The sequence below is a fragment of the Microtus ochrogaster genome, unplaced genomic scaffold (assembly GCF_000317375.1).
Source record: "Microtus ochrogaster isolate Prairie Vole_2 unplaced genomic scaffold, MicOch1.0 UNK44, whole genome shotgun sequence".
NCBI lineage: Eukaryota > Metazoa > Chordata > Mammalia > Rodentia > Cricetidae > Microtus > Microtus ochrogaster.
This window is the reverse complement of record NW_004949142.1, coordinates 1319742-1332175: the sequence shown is the minus strand read 5'-3', so window position 1 is coordinate 1332175 and position 12434 is coordinate 1319742. Positions and strand designations below refer to the sequence as shown.

General features: G+C 52.4%; 1 protein-coding gene across 4 annotated transcripts in view; it reads right to left on the bottom strand.

The window, feature by feature from the left end:
- Positions 1-6: 6 nt before the first annotated feature.
- Positions 7-12434, bottom strand: part of Plekhm1 (pleckstrin homology and RUN domain containing M1) — a 52154-nt gene continuing 39726 nt past the window's right edge. For 3 of the 4 annotated variants that reach the window (XM_005369072.1, XM_026777019.1, XM_026777018.1), the window contains exons 7-12: positions 11059-11979; positions 8021-8166; positions 5390-5583; positions 1862-1925; positions 1278-1435; positions 7-555 (exon numbers count right to left, since the gene is read on the bottom strand). In XM_005369072.1, the coding sequence (XP_005369129.1) occupies positions 444-555; positions 1278-1435; positions 1862-1925; positions 5390-5583; positions 8021-8166; positions 11059-11979 (1595 nt within the window). In that variant the 3' untranslated portion in view covers positions 7-443. Of the gene's footprint in view, positions 556-1277; positions 1436-1861; positions 1926-5389; positions 5584-8020; positions 8167-11058; positions 11980-12434 lie in introns of those variants that run through there. The other variant, XM_026777020.1, reaches the window with a different exon arrangement.

The following is a 12434-nucleotide window of genomic DNA, read 5'->3' as shown; positions in this document are numbered from 1 at the left end:
GGGCCTGCTCTCACCATCTGCCTGGGCGAATGGCTGCATTTCTTAGGTGGTTAGGTAGGGTCACGAATAAAAAAAAATATTTCTGTTTAAATATGAAGGGGGGGGGACCCACCTTAAAAAACTAGACCTTTTAATCAGGAATGTGAGTTGAAAGTGCTCACCAGGCCTCGTTTCCACAGTGTATGAACAGCCCTAATGGAGGTGCTATGAAAGCTAGGTACACCAGGCTGGATGAAAGGCCTTTGCAGAGGCACCACTGGGTGGGTTCCCACCTCCTGGAGGAGAAGGCTAATGAGGGGCCAGAAGGGTCACTGGGGCTTCCTGGGCCTTCTCTGGAAGCTGTAGCTCTGGGCACGCCTGAGAGTGTCCCTTACAGGGAGACAGAGAAACCTAGGCTGATGACAAACCCAGTCGGATGGCCTCTGAAGGTCAGGACAGCAGGCTTAGCTGACAATGCTCTGTTCCTGGTACTTGCGCCGGCGGGCACAGCGGGGACAGCCCTTCCGCACCACAGCCTGGCAGCTCTGATGGAAGACAGTTCTGCATTCCTCACACCTGAGAAGAGAGCATCCGGGCCTTTGAGTGACAGTCACCTAGATGTGTTGGCCAGGGCCTGAAGACCCCAGAGAGGCTGTGTTCTGTCTGTAGCCCACACTCACACGTACTGCCCTCCAACTCTCTTGGAGAGCACTTCAGACACTGAACCCATAAGTGACGCCACGCCTGCTGATACTCTGTGCCCTACTTTATTCTTTGTAATGCTGGAGTGTTTATATGACTTCTTGCCTACCTTTAAGCAGTTCAAACAGCCCAGGTCCATTCGGGCTGACGCTGGCTGGCTCACCTACTGAAGGTGAGTGGATGATCGCCCTTGTTCAGCCTCCCACTCCTACCTGGGGTAAGGGTAAGGGAAGACTGGGGAGTACACCCCTGTTGAGGGGCTTCTAACGATGTGCAGTACGAAATGGCAAGAATTACCACTTACTGCAGCTGGGGCCATGGTAGGTACCAGCTATCCGGTCCCCACTTGGCGAATCCTCAGGCTAGTGCTCGAGGGCCAGGGATATCCTGTCAACCCCTCAACCCATTTGTAGACTGAGCTCAGAGACATCCCACTTCATGAGGCAGCAACCATCCGGGGGTGGGCTGTGAGTGCAGGCAGCTTTGGGCAGTCACAGAATCCTGGGCACTGGCAGAGTGGAGTGTGTGCGTAAGAGGATGAGGGTTGCCAGGGATGCTGGGTCAGGCTGTGCCTGTGGGGGTAGTAGCCCTCGTACCTGACTGTGGTGTCAAACTCAAAGGGAAAGATGATGTCATGGTGGTGGCAGATCTGGCAGATGAAGCCTCGCTGGGTACACAGGTCACAGTGGTAGACATGCTGGGAGGCGAACTCAATCAGGGCTTTGAGGAATCCTTCATACACCCCCTCTGCAATCTGCAGGGGCAAGTGGAGACCGGTCTTAAGTGGCTCTACTGCATCGCCATAGCACCTACCTCAGAACTTCCCTGGTTTTATACGGGCAAAAAGAACTCCCTGCATCAGGTTGTTGATGTGGGTATCAGCCTGCACCCGAGGTCACTGGGGTACGGGACCAACAGATAGGATCCCAATCAACTCTGTCATCCTTGGAGGAAAGGCCTCCGCTCTTACCCTTGGGATGCTGGAACCCCTGCTTAGTCCAGGAGGTAGGGGTCGGTGACTGCTCAGGAAGAGGGCGAACGGAGGCCATTCTGAGGGGTGGACTGCTGAGGATTGCTGGCTGGCCTGAGTCCGCCCCTCCTGCTATCTCTCTGAGATTTCTTCAGGATTAAGAACCTTCTAAAATCCAGGATTTAGGGGTAAGGAGCTTGGGATGCTCACCTGCTGGAGGTCAGCAACACTGAATTTGTGAGCAGACTCCAAGAGATAATTCCTGTGGCTTAGCCTGCAAAGGCAACACAAGCACTTCCTCAGAAGGGCTTCCTAGGTCAGGCCTCCAGTTCCTGGTTTCCTTCCCCTTAGCCCCGCCTACCAGTCAGCAACACAGGTCTGGGTTACCAGGCAGGCCAAGAGCACAAGTCAGTTGCCTAAGCTCCCAGTACATTAATTAGCCCCCGGTACCCAGGTCAAGCTAAGTAACTTCTGAAGCTCAGGCATCCTTCTGGGAGACATGGAATTGTTTTGATGAAATAATTTGCTGAACGCATTTGGTGCATTGCAAACACATGACTACCAAGCGATGAGGATGATGTGTGCTGACATGAGGTGCCCGGAACTGGGGTAAGTACCCAGTAATCCCGTGAAGCTGGTCCGATTTTAACTCCCATTTTGAGAAGACAGGAAACACAGGTTAAATGACTTGCCTGAGGTCACAGAGTTAAGAATCAGAGCTTGAACTTGATGCAGGAGTCTGGCCTGTATTCTTATCCCCTCCATTGAGTCAGTGCCAGTACTGAAACAGTTCTGAGGACAGAAAATCATGGACGCAGCCCCCTCCCCCAGGTCACGTTCAAGCATCTGGTTTCCTCTGAGAGGAACTGATTCATACTCTAGGCAAAGCAGATCTAATTTCAGGTTGAGGAGAAAAAGATGAAGGCAGGACACAGCTCTGCCCAGGTTCCTAACAGTTCAATGGCAGGGTCCCCAGGTCACATTCTGAGCAGAGAATCCGTGGCACAGAGCCCAGATGGCCATGCATGTGAGTACTGGTGTGAAGGTATGCCAAGCTGGGGAAGTGTGGGGCCCTATCTGGACACTCTGGACACTAGGACAGGACAGTGTCAGCCCCTGGGAGATTGGCCACACTATAGTTTTGATCCACAGGGAGCCCAGTCTGGGCTTAGGATGCTGAATCCTACACAGCCAAGTAAAGTGAGGACTCCGATTTGCCCCCAGAGAGCCTCCAGCTTTCTGGGAACAGGAAGCTGTCATTTATAGCCAGGAAAACATGGAGGGGGCACAAAGGCTGACCCTGAGTTGGCAGGAAGGGTGGAGTTGATTTAATGGAGATTATCCCTGTCATCTTCCCTTTGTCCAGTCTGAGGAGCCAGCAGGGGAGTCACTCACTGTACCCTTTGCCTGTCACTGTCAGTGTGGCTTTGCAACTGATTTTTCTCTAAGGTTTGGTCGAGGGCATATACAGAGATGGACACAGCCTGTCCTGGGCCCCAGTGTCTTTCCATACACAATGAGAAGACCCCTCGCAGTGCTCTGTGTGGCTAGGGAAGGAGGCAGGGACCCTGCCAAGGTCAGGTGATGGGGAGACTTGTATGGGTGGCCAGGGGTTTCATCTGTTTCATATAAACCCCACTTTTCCTCTGCCCACTATCTTCCTGGGAGCTTCCCAGCCTCCTAGCCCTTCTAGCTCCTCCTGCCCAGGCTGGCTTGGGTACCCTTCCTCAGGACACATATATTACTGACCTAGCTATCTGCCTGCCTGTCTATGGCTGATTAAGGCCCAGACACTGAGTCTTATCATGTGGCCCTCTCCACAACTCAGGAAGGCCATATAACCAAGACCAGTGGTCCATCTTACGGATGGGTACACAGGCTCAGAGCACCAAAGATACTTCCTGGAGCCACACAGTGGTCTGGTTTGGGCACAGGCTGCTCTTACACTCCTCCCTTGCTCTGTGCTCTATCTAAAAGGGACTTCCAGGGGGAAAGAATGCTGCACAGAAATGCGAACCTGAGTTAGAATTCTCCAGCACCCATGTAAAACGCTAGGATGTGGCTGCAACCCCAGTATTGTGGGGGACAAAGACAGGAGGATCGCTGGGACTCACTGGTCAGCCAGTCTGAACAAAAAATGGCGGGCTCCAGACTCAGTGAAAGACTGTCTCCAATGAATATGACCAAGAGCAACTGAGCAGGACAGCCGTGTGGCCTCTGCATTCATGTGCATGGGTGCATGCTACTTCCCGTGCCCCACGCACACATATACCATGTGTGTATAAACATAAAGTAGGACTCAACAAGCCAGGCTGCCCGAGCACCCATCAGAGGCTGCCGGGAACAAGTCAGCAGGTAGGGTGAGTGGGGCCAGCACCATGGGCCATGCCGTAGTCACCCATTTACACAGAGGATGCCAGAGAAGGCAGTGGGACTTTTCTCCCACCCAGAGATTTTGCCTCTGGGCAGGTGTACACATTCTTTGAAGCCCTCGCCCTTGGAATCCCTGAAAAGAGAAAATGGGTCAATTTCATGAGAAAAGGAGACCCAGGTACTGTGCTGATCTTAGGAGGCAGAACTCCCAGGAAGGCTGTCTGTGGAAGGAGGTAAAGCTCTGATGAGGCTCATTGGCTGTTCTGGGCAGAAGAGGGCCAGTGTTCCCCTCTGTCCTGCCCAAGAGTCAGGGAACCATCACTGGACACGCCTTCCCTCAGGCACAGTGCAGGCATGCCTCAGGGAGAACTGAGGAGACATGCTCAGACAGTGCTCTCTGTGCTGACCTCTGGGGAAGCAGGCTGGGGAAGGACAGCCCGTAGACGCCTCCAGTCTCCAGAGAGCCAGCAAAGCAGACACAAAGTCCATACTATGCAGCGCACCTCACTCCTCCCAAAGGCCTGTCCTCCCGAGGGCTCCCCAGAGAATACAGCTCCTCAGATGCCACATTTTTAGCCGTAAGTTAGGGCCTGGAGGCCCGAGGCAGTCACAGAGATCTATCAGACTCTCCTGAAGTCCCACTTCCCATCCCTAAGCACTAAAAGATCTAGGCTCTGGGGAGGAAGGGGTTTCTAGAGGGTGTCCTGAAAGTGCGGCTATTGTATGTGCTGCAGATGATCCAGAGAGGAACGCTGCCAAAGCAAGCAGCCAGGGGATGAGCCAGGCCAGCATCCTTCTCGCTGCTACCCGTTACCACTTTGCCCACTTCCATTCCTTCTTCAGCCGAAGCACTTCCTGAACCTTCCATGCCTGGTGCTTTCCTCCATCGCCCGCGTGTGCCACTCCTCAGCCAACCTTCCTCTTCTCCTCCTTCCCTAGGTGACTTCTATTTACTTTTCAGGTCTCATTTCAGAAGCTGCTCCCTCCAGGAAGCCTTTCTGATGCATCCTCCTGTCCCCTATGCATATCTGGACATCCTTCCTCTCTCCCTCCCTCTGCCCCCATTGGAGGTACTGCTGGCTCGCCTGCTTCCTGCCACATCAGTGGCTTCCTGAAGGGAGGCCTCGGGTCTGCTTTACTCAGCACAGGCACTCGGAATGGTTGCTCTCAATAAACGTTTGTTGAACAAAGGAACAAGTGAACATACAGCAAAACCGCACACCACCCTCAGAGGACACAGTGATTTCATTGCCAGTGGGAAGTTCCCAGCTCAGCTCTGGCATCTCCCAAGTGCATACCCTGCCCAGGCTTTGGTGGGTGTGTGTGCACACAGGTGCATGCTTACATAGAGTGCTCACCGCTCACCTTTTGTTCAGCTCCTTCAGGGCACCACTTCTGCACAGGCCCAGGTAGTCCCCCAGAAGCTTCAGCTGTTCCCGGCTCCTGCCAATGAGGTGCATACGCTCCACATGCTCATACAGTGAGGCGTTCACCAGCTGCAGGTTGATAAGGGGCTGGGCCCGGATCTGTGCCAGGAACTTCAGGGCCTGCCGGCAGACCTGAGAAAATCCAAGGAAGACCTTGCCTGCTCATCTAAGGCTTCTGGCTGGATGCTGTGTTACCTAATTCAAACCTGCCTGCAGCCTGTCATCACTGAATGGTATTTTCTTCAAGTTACAGAGCAGGAAATAAGGCCAGAGAATTGAGGCCACTTGACCAAGGTTACACAGCTCAGAAAATTGTCTAGTCAACACCTGAAAGCAGTCTCAAACCCTGTTGTTGTCTGATTCTGACCATGCTGAGGCAAGGGAGGGGTCCCTCCCCATGGGCCTCACAGACTCTTTCCACACTTTCCTGTCCTCCCAGCCCCCTTTTCCTGCCTACAGGAAACGTGCTGTCCTCTGGGCCCTGACTCAGGAACCAGGTGACTCTGCTGCCATCAAGCTCCAGGGACAGGAAGCTACAGAGCAGACAGAGCTCCCTGACATTCCTAAGTGCCCTCAGCTCTCGCCAGCACTTCAGGATAATGTTAGAGGGTCTCAGCTGCCAGCATCTCCTCTATATTCTCACATCTTCAGAACCGTCCCTGGGGAGGTGGCGGTGCCTATTTTACAGATGGTGAAACAACCTCAGAGACGCGAAAGTGGCTCATCCAACTTGCCTGTGGATGGCAGAGGCCAACAGGCGTCGTCTTTCTCATGGGGCTGCCATAAACTCAGTTTTCTGTGGCCAAGAGCTAAGGTTTGCTACAGGAAAATCAAAGCATACTTCATGAGATTACTTTGAGTTTAGCCTAAAAGCTATAACTGCATTTCCCATGTGCCAGAGCCCTGAGGTAACATCCCCCAGTCTGGACAAAGCCTGGTAGCAAACCCTGACGACTGGGGTCAAAGTGCTGCCCTCTAGACTGAGCCTAGCTCTTCCCACAACCCAGTCTCTGGCTCAGCTGAAACAACATCCAGCAATGTGTGCTAAACACTGCCCGGCCCTGCACACGGGCCTTCATGCTCCCCAGAGGCTGTTTATATCCTGGGGCATGGAAGAGACAGGCCAAAGCAGAATGCCGGCCCCGGGGTGACGTTCTGCCAGGTGCCAGCTGGATCTCAGCACAAGTGGGTCAGCCAGCGCAGCGGCAGCAAACAATGAAGTCCCAAACCCTTGGGCCAACTACTCTCTGCTCTGAATTTCCCTGTCTTTCCCAGGCCAGTGATTGCTGAGGGAGAGCTTTCCTGGTCCCAGTGAAGGACAAGATGAGGCAGATTCCAACAGTGACGGGGAGTTCCATAGACGCACCAGGCTAGCAGTGTTAAGTGTTTTACTGTCAAAGGGCTCATGTGCATCTCTGAATTTTGAGGTGTACCCTCCTCTATGTAGTGGACCAGTTAATACTAAGGGCAGGGGTGGAGACAAGATCAACAACAGAAGGCCAAAACAAAGCCAATGATGGGGTTTCCCCTCACCACAGGGGTGACACTAACTCAGAGTCACCATTCCTGTATGGTAGGGCACAGTTAAAGTCAAGACTGCAGCCCACAGGCTCTGACAGAAGCAAATGGCTCCTTCCTTGTGTTTCTATGTCCATGCCCTAGGGAGAAAGCCAAGTCTGTTCCCCTGGAGAAAGACCCTGGATAAGTGGCCCTAGGGACAAAAGTGTAACAGGCTGTGAGGACAGAGAGGCACTGTTGACAGGCACTAAGAGACTATCACAAGCAAGCAAGCAATCTCCTTCAGAAGTATAGATGATAAAGGTGCCCAAGGGCCATCAAGAGGGCTCAGTAGGTAAAGGTGTCTGCAGTCAAGTCTGCTGAGCCAGTTCAATCCCCAGGACACACGCGGTAGAAGGAAGAACAGACGGGTGTGTGCACATGCCGTGTGCACACATACAGTAATGAAAAGGTACCCAAGACATAATGTTAAATAAACAAAGTGTGGTGAAGCAAGGGGAGTTTATATACTCTAAAACAAATACTCTAAAAACGAGCATGGCCATTTTACAGCCGAAAACACTGTTAAAGGCTCTGAATGTGGCTATCGTCGACAGTAACACCTAATTTTGATGTGTCTTTTTGGGCCTCGCTAAGTTGTAGGTGTTAAGCAATAACGATACTGTATGACCTAGAAAAATGCTTTGTCCTCCCAGCTCCTCAGCACAGGCAAAGCTATGTCAGGGGTGCAGCCCGCTGGCTAGCCCATCTGTATGTCCATCCACCCATCCACCAGTGTGCCATACCTACTCTAGTCCAACTTTCCCACTGAGCAACCTTCAACAACTCTGTTGCTATCTTAGCTTCAGGGAACTGTCCTGAGGGACACTGGGGACCAAGGCAGAGTTTTACAAAGCCCTGTTAGGGAGTGCAGATAGACACCAGGCTTTCGGGGCCTGAACTGGTGACTCCGGCTCCCCAATGGCCAAAGTCCTCCAAACCAAACCCCAGGCAGCCTAGGGGATAATGTTTCCTAGTCACCGAGCAGCTCCGCGCAGGCACTGACACTTACCGGGCGCTTGGTGAGGTCCCAGTTGTGTATGATTCTGGCTGGGATCACTGAGGCATCGTCTTGGTGGCAGAAGTCACAGTAATACAGGCCAGAGAAGGCACAGAGCTTGGGTCGCACAAAGGAGAAGCCGATCTGTCGAGAGCAGCCTAGGGAAGGGACGGTGGGAAGTGAGCAGTGGGGCCAGAGTCAGCTTCATGTAACATGGAACCTGCTACAGTGGGAAAGGGAAGACAGTCACTCACGGGCTGGCAAGATGGTTCAGTGGGAAAAGGCACCTGCCACCAAGCCTGATACTAAAGTCTGATCTCTGGAACCCACATGGTAGAACTGAGTCCTCTGACCTCTTCTCTTAATAAATATGCAATTAAAAAAAAAGTCACTTGTATTTCTGTTACTTAAAATCAAAACTTTTTTTTTTTTTTGAGATGTATGTAGAATAAGCTGGTCTTGAACTCAGAGAGACCTGCCTGCGTTCTGCCCTCTAAGTGCTGGGATTAAAGGCCTGCACCGTGTGCACCATCACCCCTGGAGAAACTGTTGATCATGACAGCATACTATTAAACAATAATTGCTGGGTCTGGGAGCCCTCGGAGGATGAGGGAGGAGGATTCTGAGTTTGAGGTCAGTTTAGGGTCACATAGTAAGAACCTGTCTCAAAACAAACTCATAGGAAGATATCTGTCAGGTCACATCAAGACTAAGGGATAGGAGGCACTCAAATTTGGGCTTGGTTGGTCACAAAGCCAGCATTCTCCATAGGCACCTCTGTTCACTGGCTCCGCTGCCTGCTTCCGGATGCCAACCTGTACTCCTGCCTCTTCCTGGCGCTTAGACACAAGAGTACAAAGCTAGAACCTTGACCAGCAGTGACGGATCTGTGGACAGAGGTCCGGTCACAGAAGATGAGGAAGCTAGCAGCAACAGTGTGGCCTAGACATAACATGGTGTCTGCTTGAGCCTACAGTAACATATCTCAAGACAGTGAGCAGTGATAATTTAGTCACTTGGTCAGTAATCTCTCCATACCAGAGGGTAGCGAGAGTCAGGAGTGCCCAGGGCAAAACACTAGCATTCAACTTAAATGCTTGAATACCCCCCAACTCCCACTGGCACGGGAGGAAAAGGTGACTTTGGTCTCAGGACCGAAGAGCTGCTTTCCTGATCAGCTGCCTCCTCTCGACCTTCTCCGAACTTTCCTAAGATTCTGTTTCACTGTAGAGCTTAGTTACTGCCAGCACTTTGTGAGGTCACGACAAAGTGTAAAAATACAAGTGCCCTGTAAACTATGAGCTCGAACACGAATATCATTGGTTGGCATCCTCCCAGCCACTGCCAGTACGGCAGTGTAGAAAGCCTGAACTCCCTGGGTTCACAGGTCTCAGATGGGAGGCTGGCAGGTGACAGCCACAGTGCTCATGCCCATAGACAGGAGTCTCCCCCACAGGAGCGGTGGGTGTGTGAGTGCTAGGGCAGGCAGAGGTTTGCAGGTGTTTTCTGCAGGAAGTTCTGCTCAGCCACATCACCAACCCTCCGGGGGCTTGCCACAGGCCACTTCCTTCCAGGCACTTGAAGCAGGCTTTCCTCTATGGTCCTGTGGGCTCCACCCCACCGGGACAGCTCTACTCTATTCTTCTGTAACAGGGTAGTTGACATCTTCCCTGGACAACAAGTACCAACGGGAGGAGGTACCAACGGAAGGCAGACAGCGGAACATCCACTGGGAGGCCCTCTGGTGTCACGCCCATGTGCACAGGACATAATCATCAAAGTCCAATTCTGCCTCTTGCACATACTAAAAGCCAGAGACAAGATACTAGCTTTGGATTCCAGTTTCCTCACCAATACTAAAACGAGAGAAAATGTAGCCCCTAACGTTACAAGGATATACTGATGGAAAAATGAGATAATCCAAACGAAGCCTCTGGCCTTGTGCCCTGCACAGGTTCAGATCAGCTCCCTCTCACGATGATGCTGACACAGCAGAATCCTTCACATAGACTGACTGATACACATCTGTGAAAAGGACGGGAAAGCTAACCAGGTGTGACGCCAAATGCCTGTAACCCCACTGCTTAGGAGGCTGAGGAGGCCGGGGCTGTGTAGTGAGACTGCATCACAAGCAAACAAACAAACAAACAAATCCAGGAAAAAATGGGGGGAGCACAATAGCACAGGCCTACAATCCCAGCACTTAGGGGGTAGGAGGACCAAGAGTTTAAGGTCGCTTTCAGTTACATAACAATTTCAAGGCCAGCCTGGGCTACATGAGACATGAGGGGAGGATGATCCCTCAAACTGTGGAGCAATATACTGCCCAACACGGTGGCTCAAAGTCAGAGGCCGCTTTTATACTTAAATAAATGGAAAACTCGGGGGCTGGAGAGATGGCTCAGCGGTTAAGAGCATTGCCTGCTCTTCCAAAGGTCCTGAGTTCAATTCCCAGCAACCACATGGTGGCTCACAACCATCTGTAATGAGATCTGGTGCCCTCTTCTGGCCTGCAGACATACACACAGACAGAATATTGTATACATAATAAATAAATATTAAAAAAAATAATAAATGGAAAACTCATTTCTTAGTTATGAACAGTCATACTTTAAGCATGCAGTGAGCACATGTAACCTGTAACTATGGTTGGAAAGCACAGACCCAGACCCTTGCATCATTACAGAAGCCCTACTGGACAGCACTGGATAGCACGACTCATCAGAATATGCAAGAATACATGCTTTGGAAGACTCTTATACCCTGTAACAAAAGTATATTCAGTATAGCAAAAGTATAAAGCAGGAAGGACAGAAGGGCTCAGGAAGCAGGGCTGCCACTCACAGGTCCACCCAACAGTAGGAGGTGTCAAGTGACACGGCAGGGGGCTGTCCACAGAGGGCACTGTGGAGGAACAGAGGCCGCAGGGTAGGCGCCATCTGCTGTATCATTTATGGGAAAGATGAAGGCCCGGGTGGGGAGCCCAAACTGAGGACCCCACAGGAGGAAGAGCATATCCAGCTGGGGTTGGTGGGAGAGTCGGTCAGCACCTGCGCAGAAGCAGCCCTGGGAGTCAAGGCCCTTCTCAGTGGGGATGGCCACAAGGTACTGTAGCAGGAAGCCGTTCTCCCTGGTGGCAAACTTCAGCACCTCCTGGCAGTTTTCATCCAGACTGCCCCCGAGCGTCACAGCCTCCTCTGCTGACTCCAGGTAAGATGCCAGCACCTTTCGGACCAGGTCTCTCCACAGGGTGGCCTCCTCAGTGTTCTGGGCCTGTAGTTTCAGGACGGCCTTGGCTGTGATGATTTTGAAGAAGGCTGGGCCTCCAAGGCTGGTGTCTGGCAAGATGTCTCGGATGGTCTCCACTCCATGGCTATCACTTAGCATCTTCTCATTGTTTCTCACACGGAAACATTTCAGAGACTCCAAGGACAGGGAAAAAATATAGGGGACCCAGGTCCGGTCTGCATACAGGTACAAAAGGGACTCTTTGATAGCATCTGGCTCTGGAACCTGGGCAGATGTCCAGTCCAGCTGCATGCCCTGGGTAGCTGCAGGCTCTGGGAGCAGGGCTGAGTGAGGGGGGAGGTTGTCTGGGGGAGCCTCTAGGGCATCCTCCGGCTGGTCTGGGTACTGGATATTCACCCACTCCTCCTCCTGCTGAGGACGCACCTTCTGCAGGGCTTCCCGCACACGGTCAAGCCAGTCCTCAGCCTCATCCTGGGAGGAGGCACGCAGTGCCAGCTTCTTGCCAGAGAAGACCAACTCAAACCGTCCATCGCTGTGGGCTGGTCCCACGGCCTCACATCGTAGCAAGGAGCAGCTTTCCATACAGGTGCGCTCCTCATCACTCAGGTAGAGGCGGAGCTCCAGTGGAGATAGCTCGCAAAAGAATTCCTTCCAGATGCCCATGGCCCCTCGCCGGGCTACTGTGCCCAGTTTCACGAGGCCCCGGAATGGGTTCGATAGCCCTAGTGGAAGAAAAGAGGCACTTTAGAGTGTGAATCTGTCCTTTTGCGATCTTTACAATTCAATTCAAAGCCAAAATCGATGCCCAATATTGTTCCATGGGAGAGTGACTGCCATTAGAAGCTGGCCCCAAGCACTTTCAGATGAGATCCTGAAAGCCAGGAGTGTAGCACATCTCCTCCTGCTGTCACGACAGCTGGTGACCTCCCCTCCAACATCTCACTGAAAAGACTCCTCCATGGGCCTCCTCACCGCACTGCCTCCACCCACTCAAGACCATCTCTCCAGCAGTTCTCCTCCTCTCTCTGCTGGGTCATCCCTGTCACCACACACGCTGTGGTTCCTGTCACCACACGCTGTCATTCCTGTCGTCACCACACCCGCTGTCGTCATTCCTGTCAGTCACCACACACTGTCGTTCCTGTCACCACACGCTGTCGTTCCTGTCACCACACAC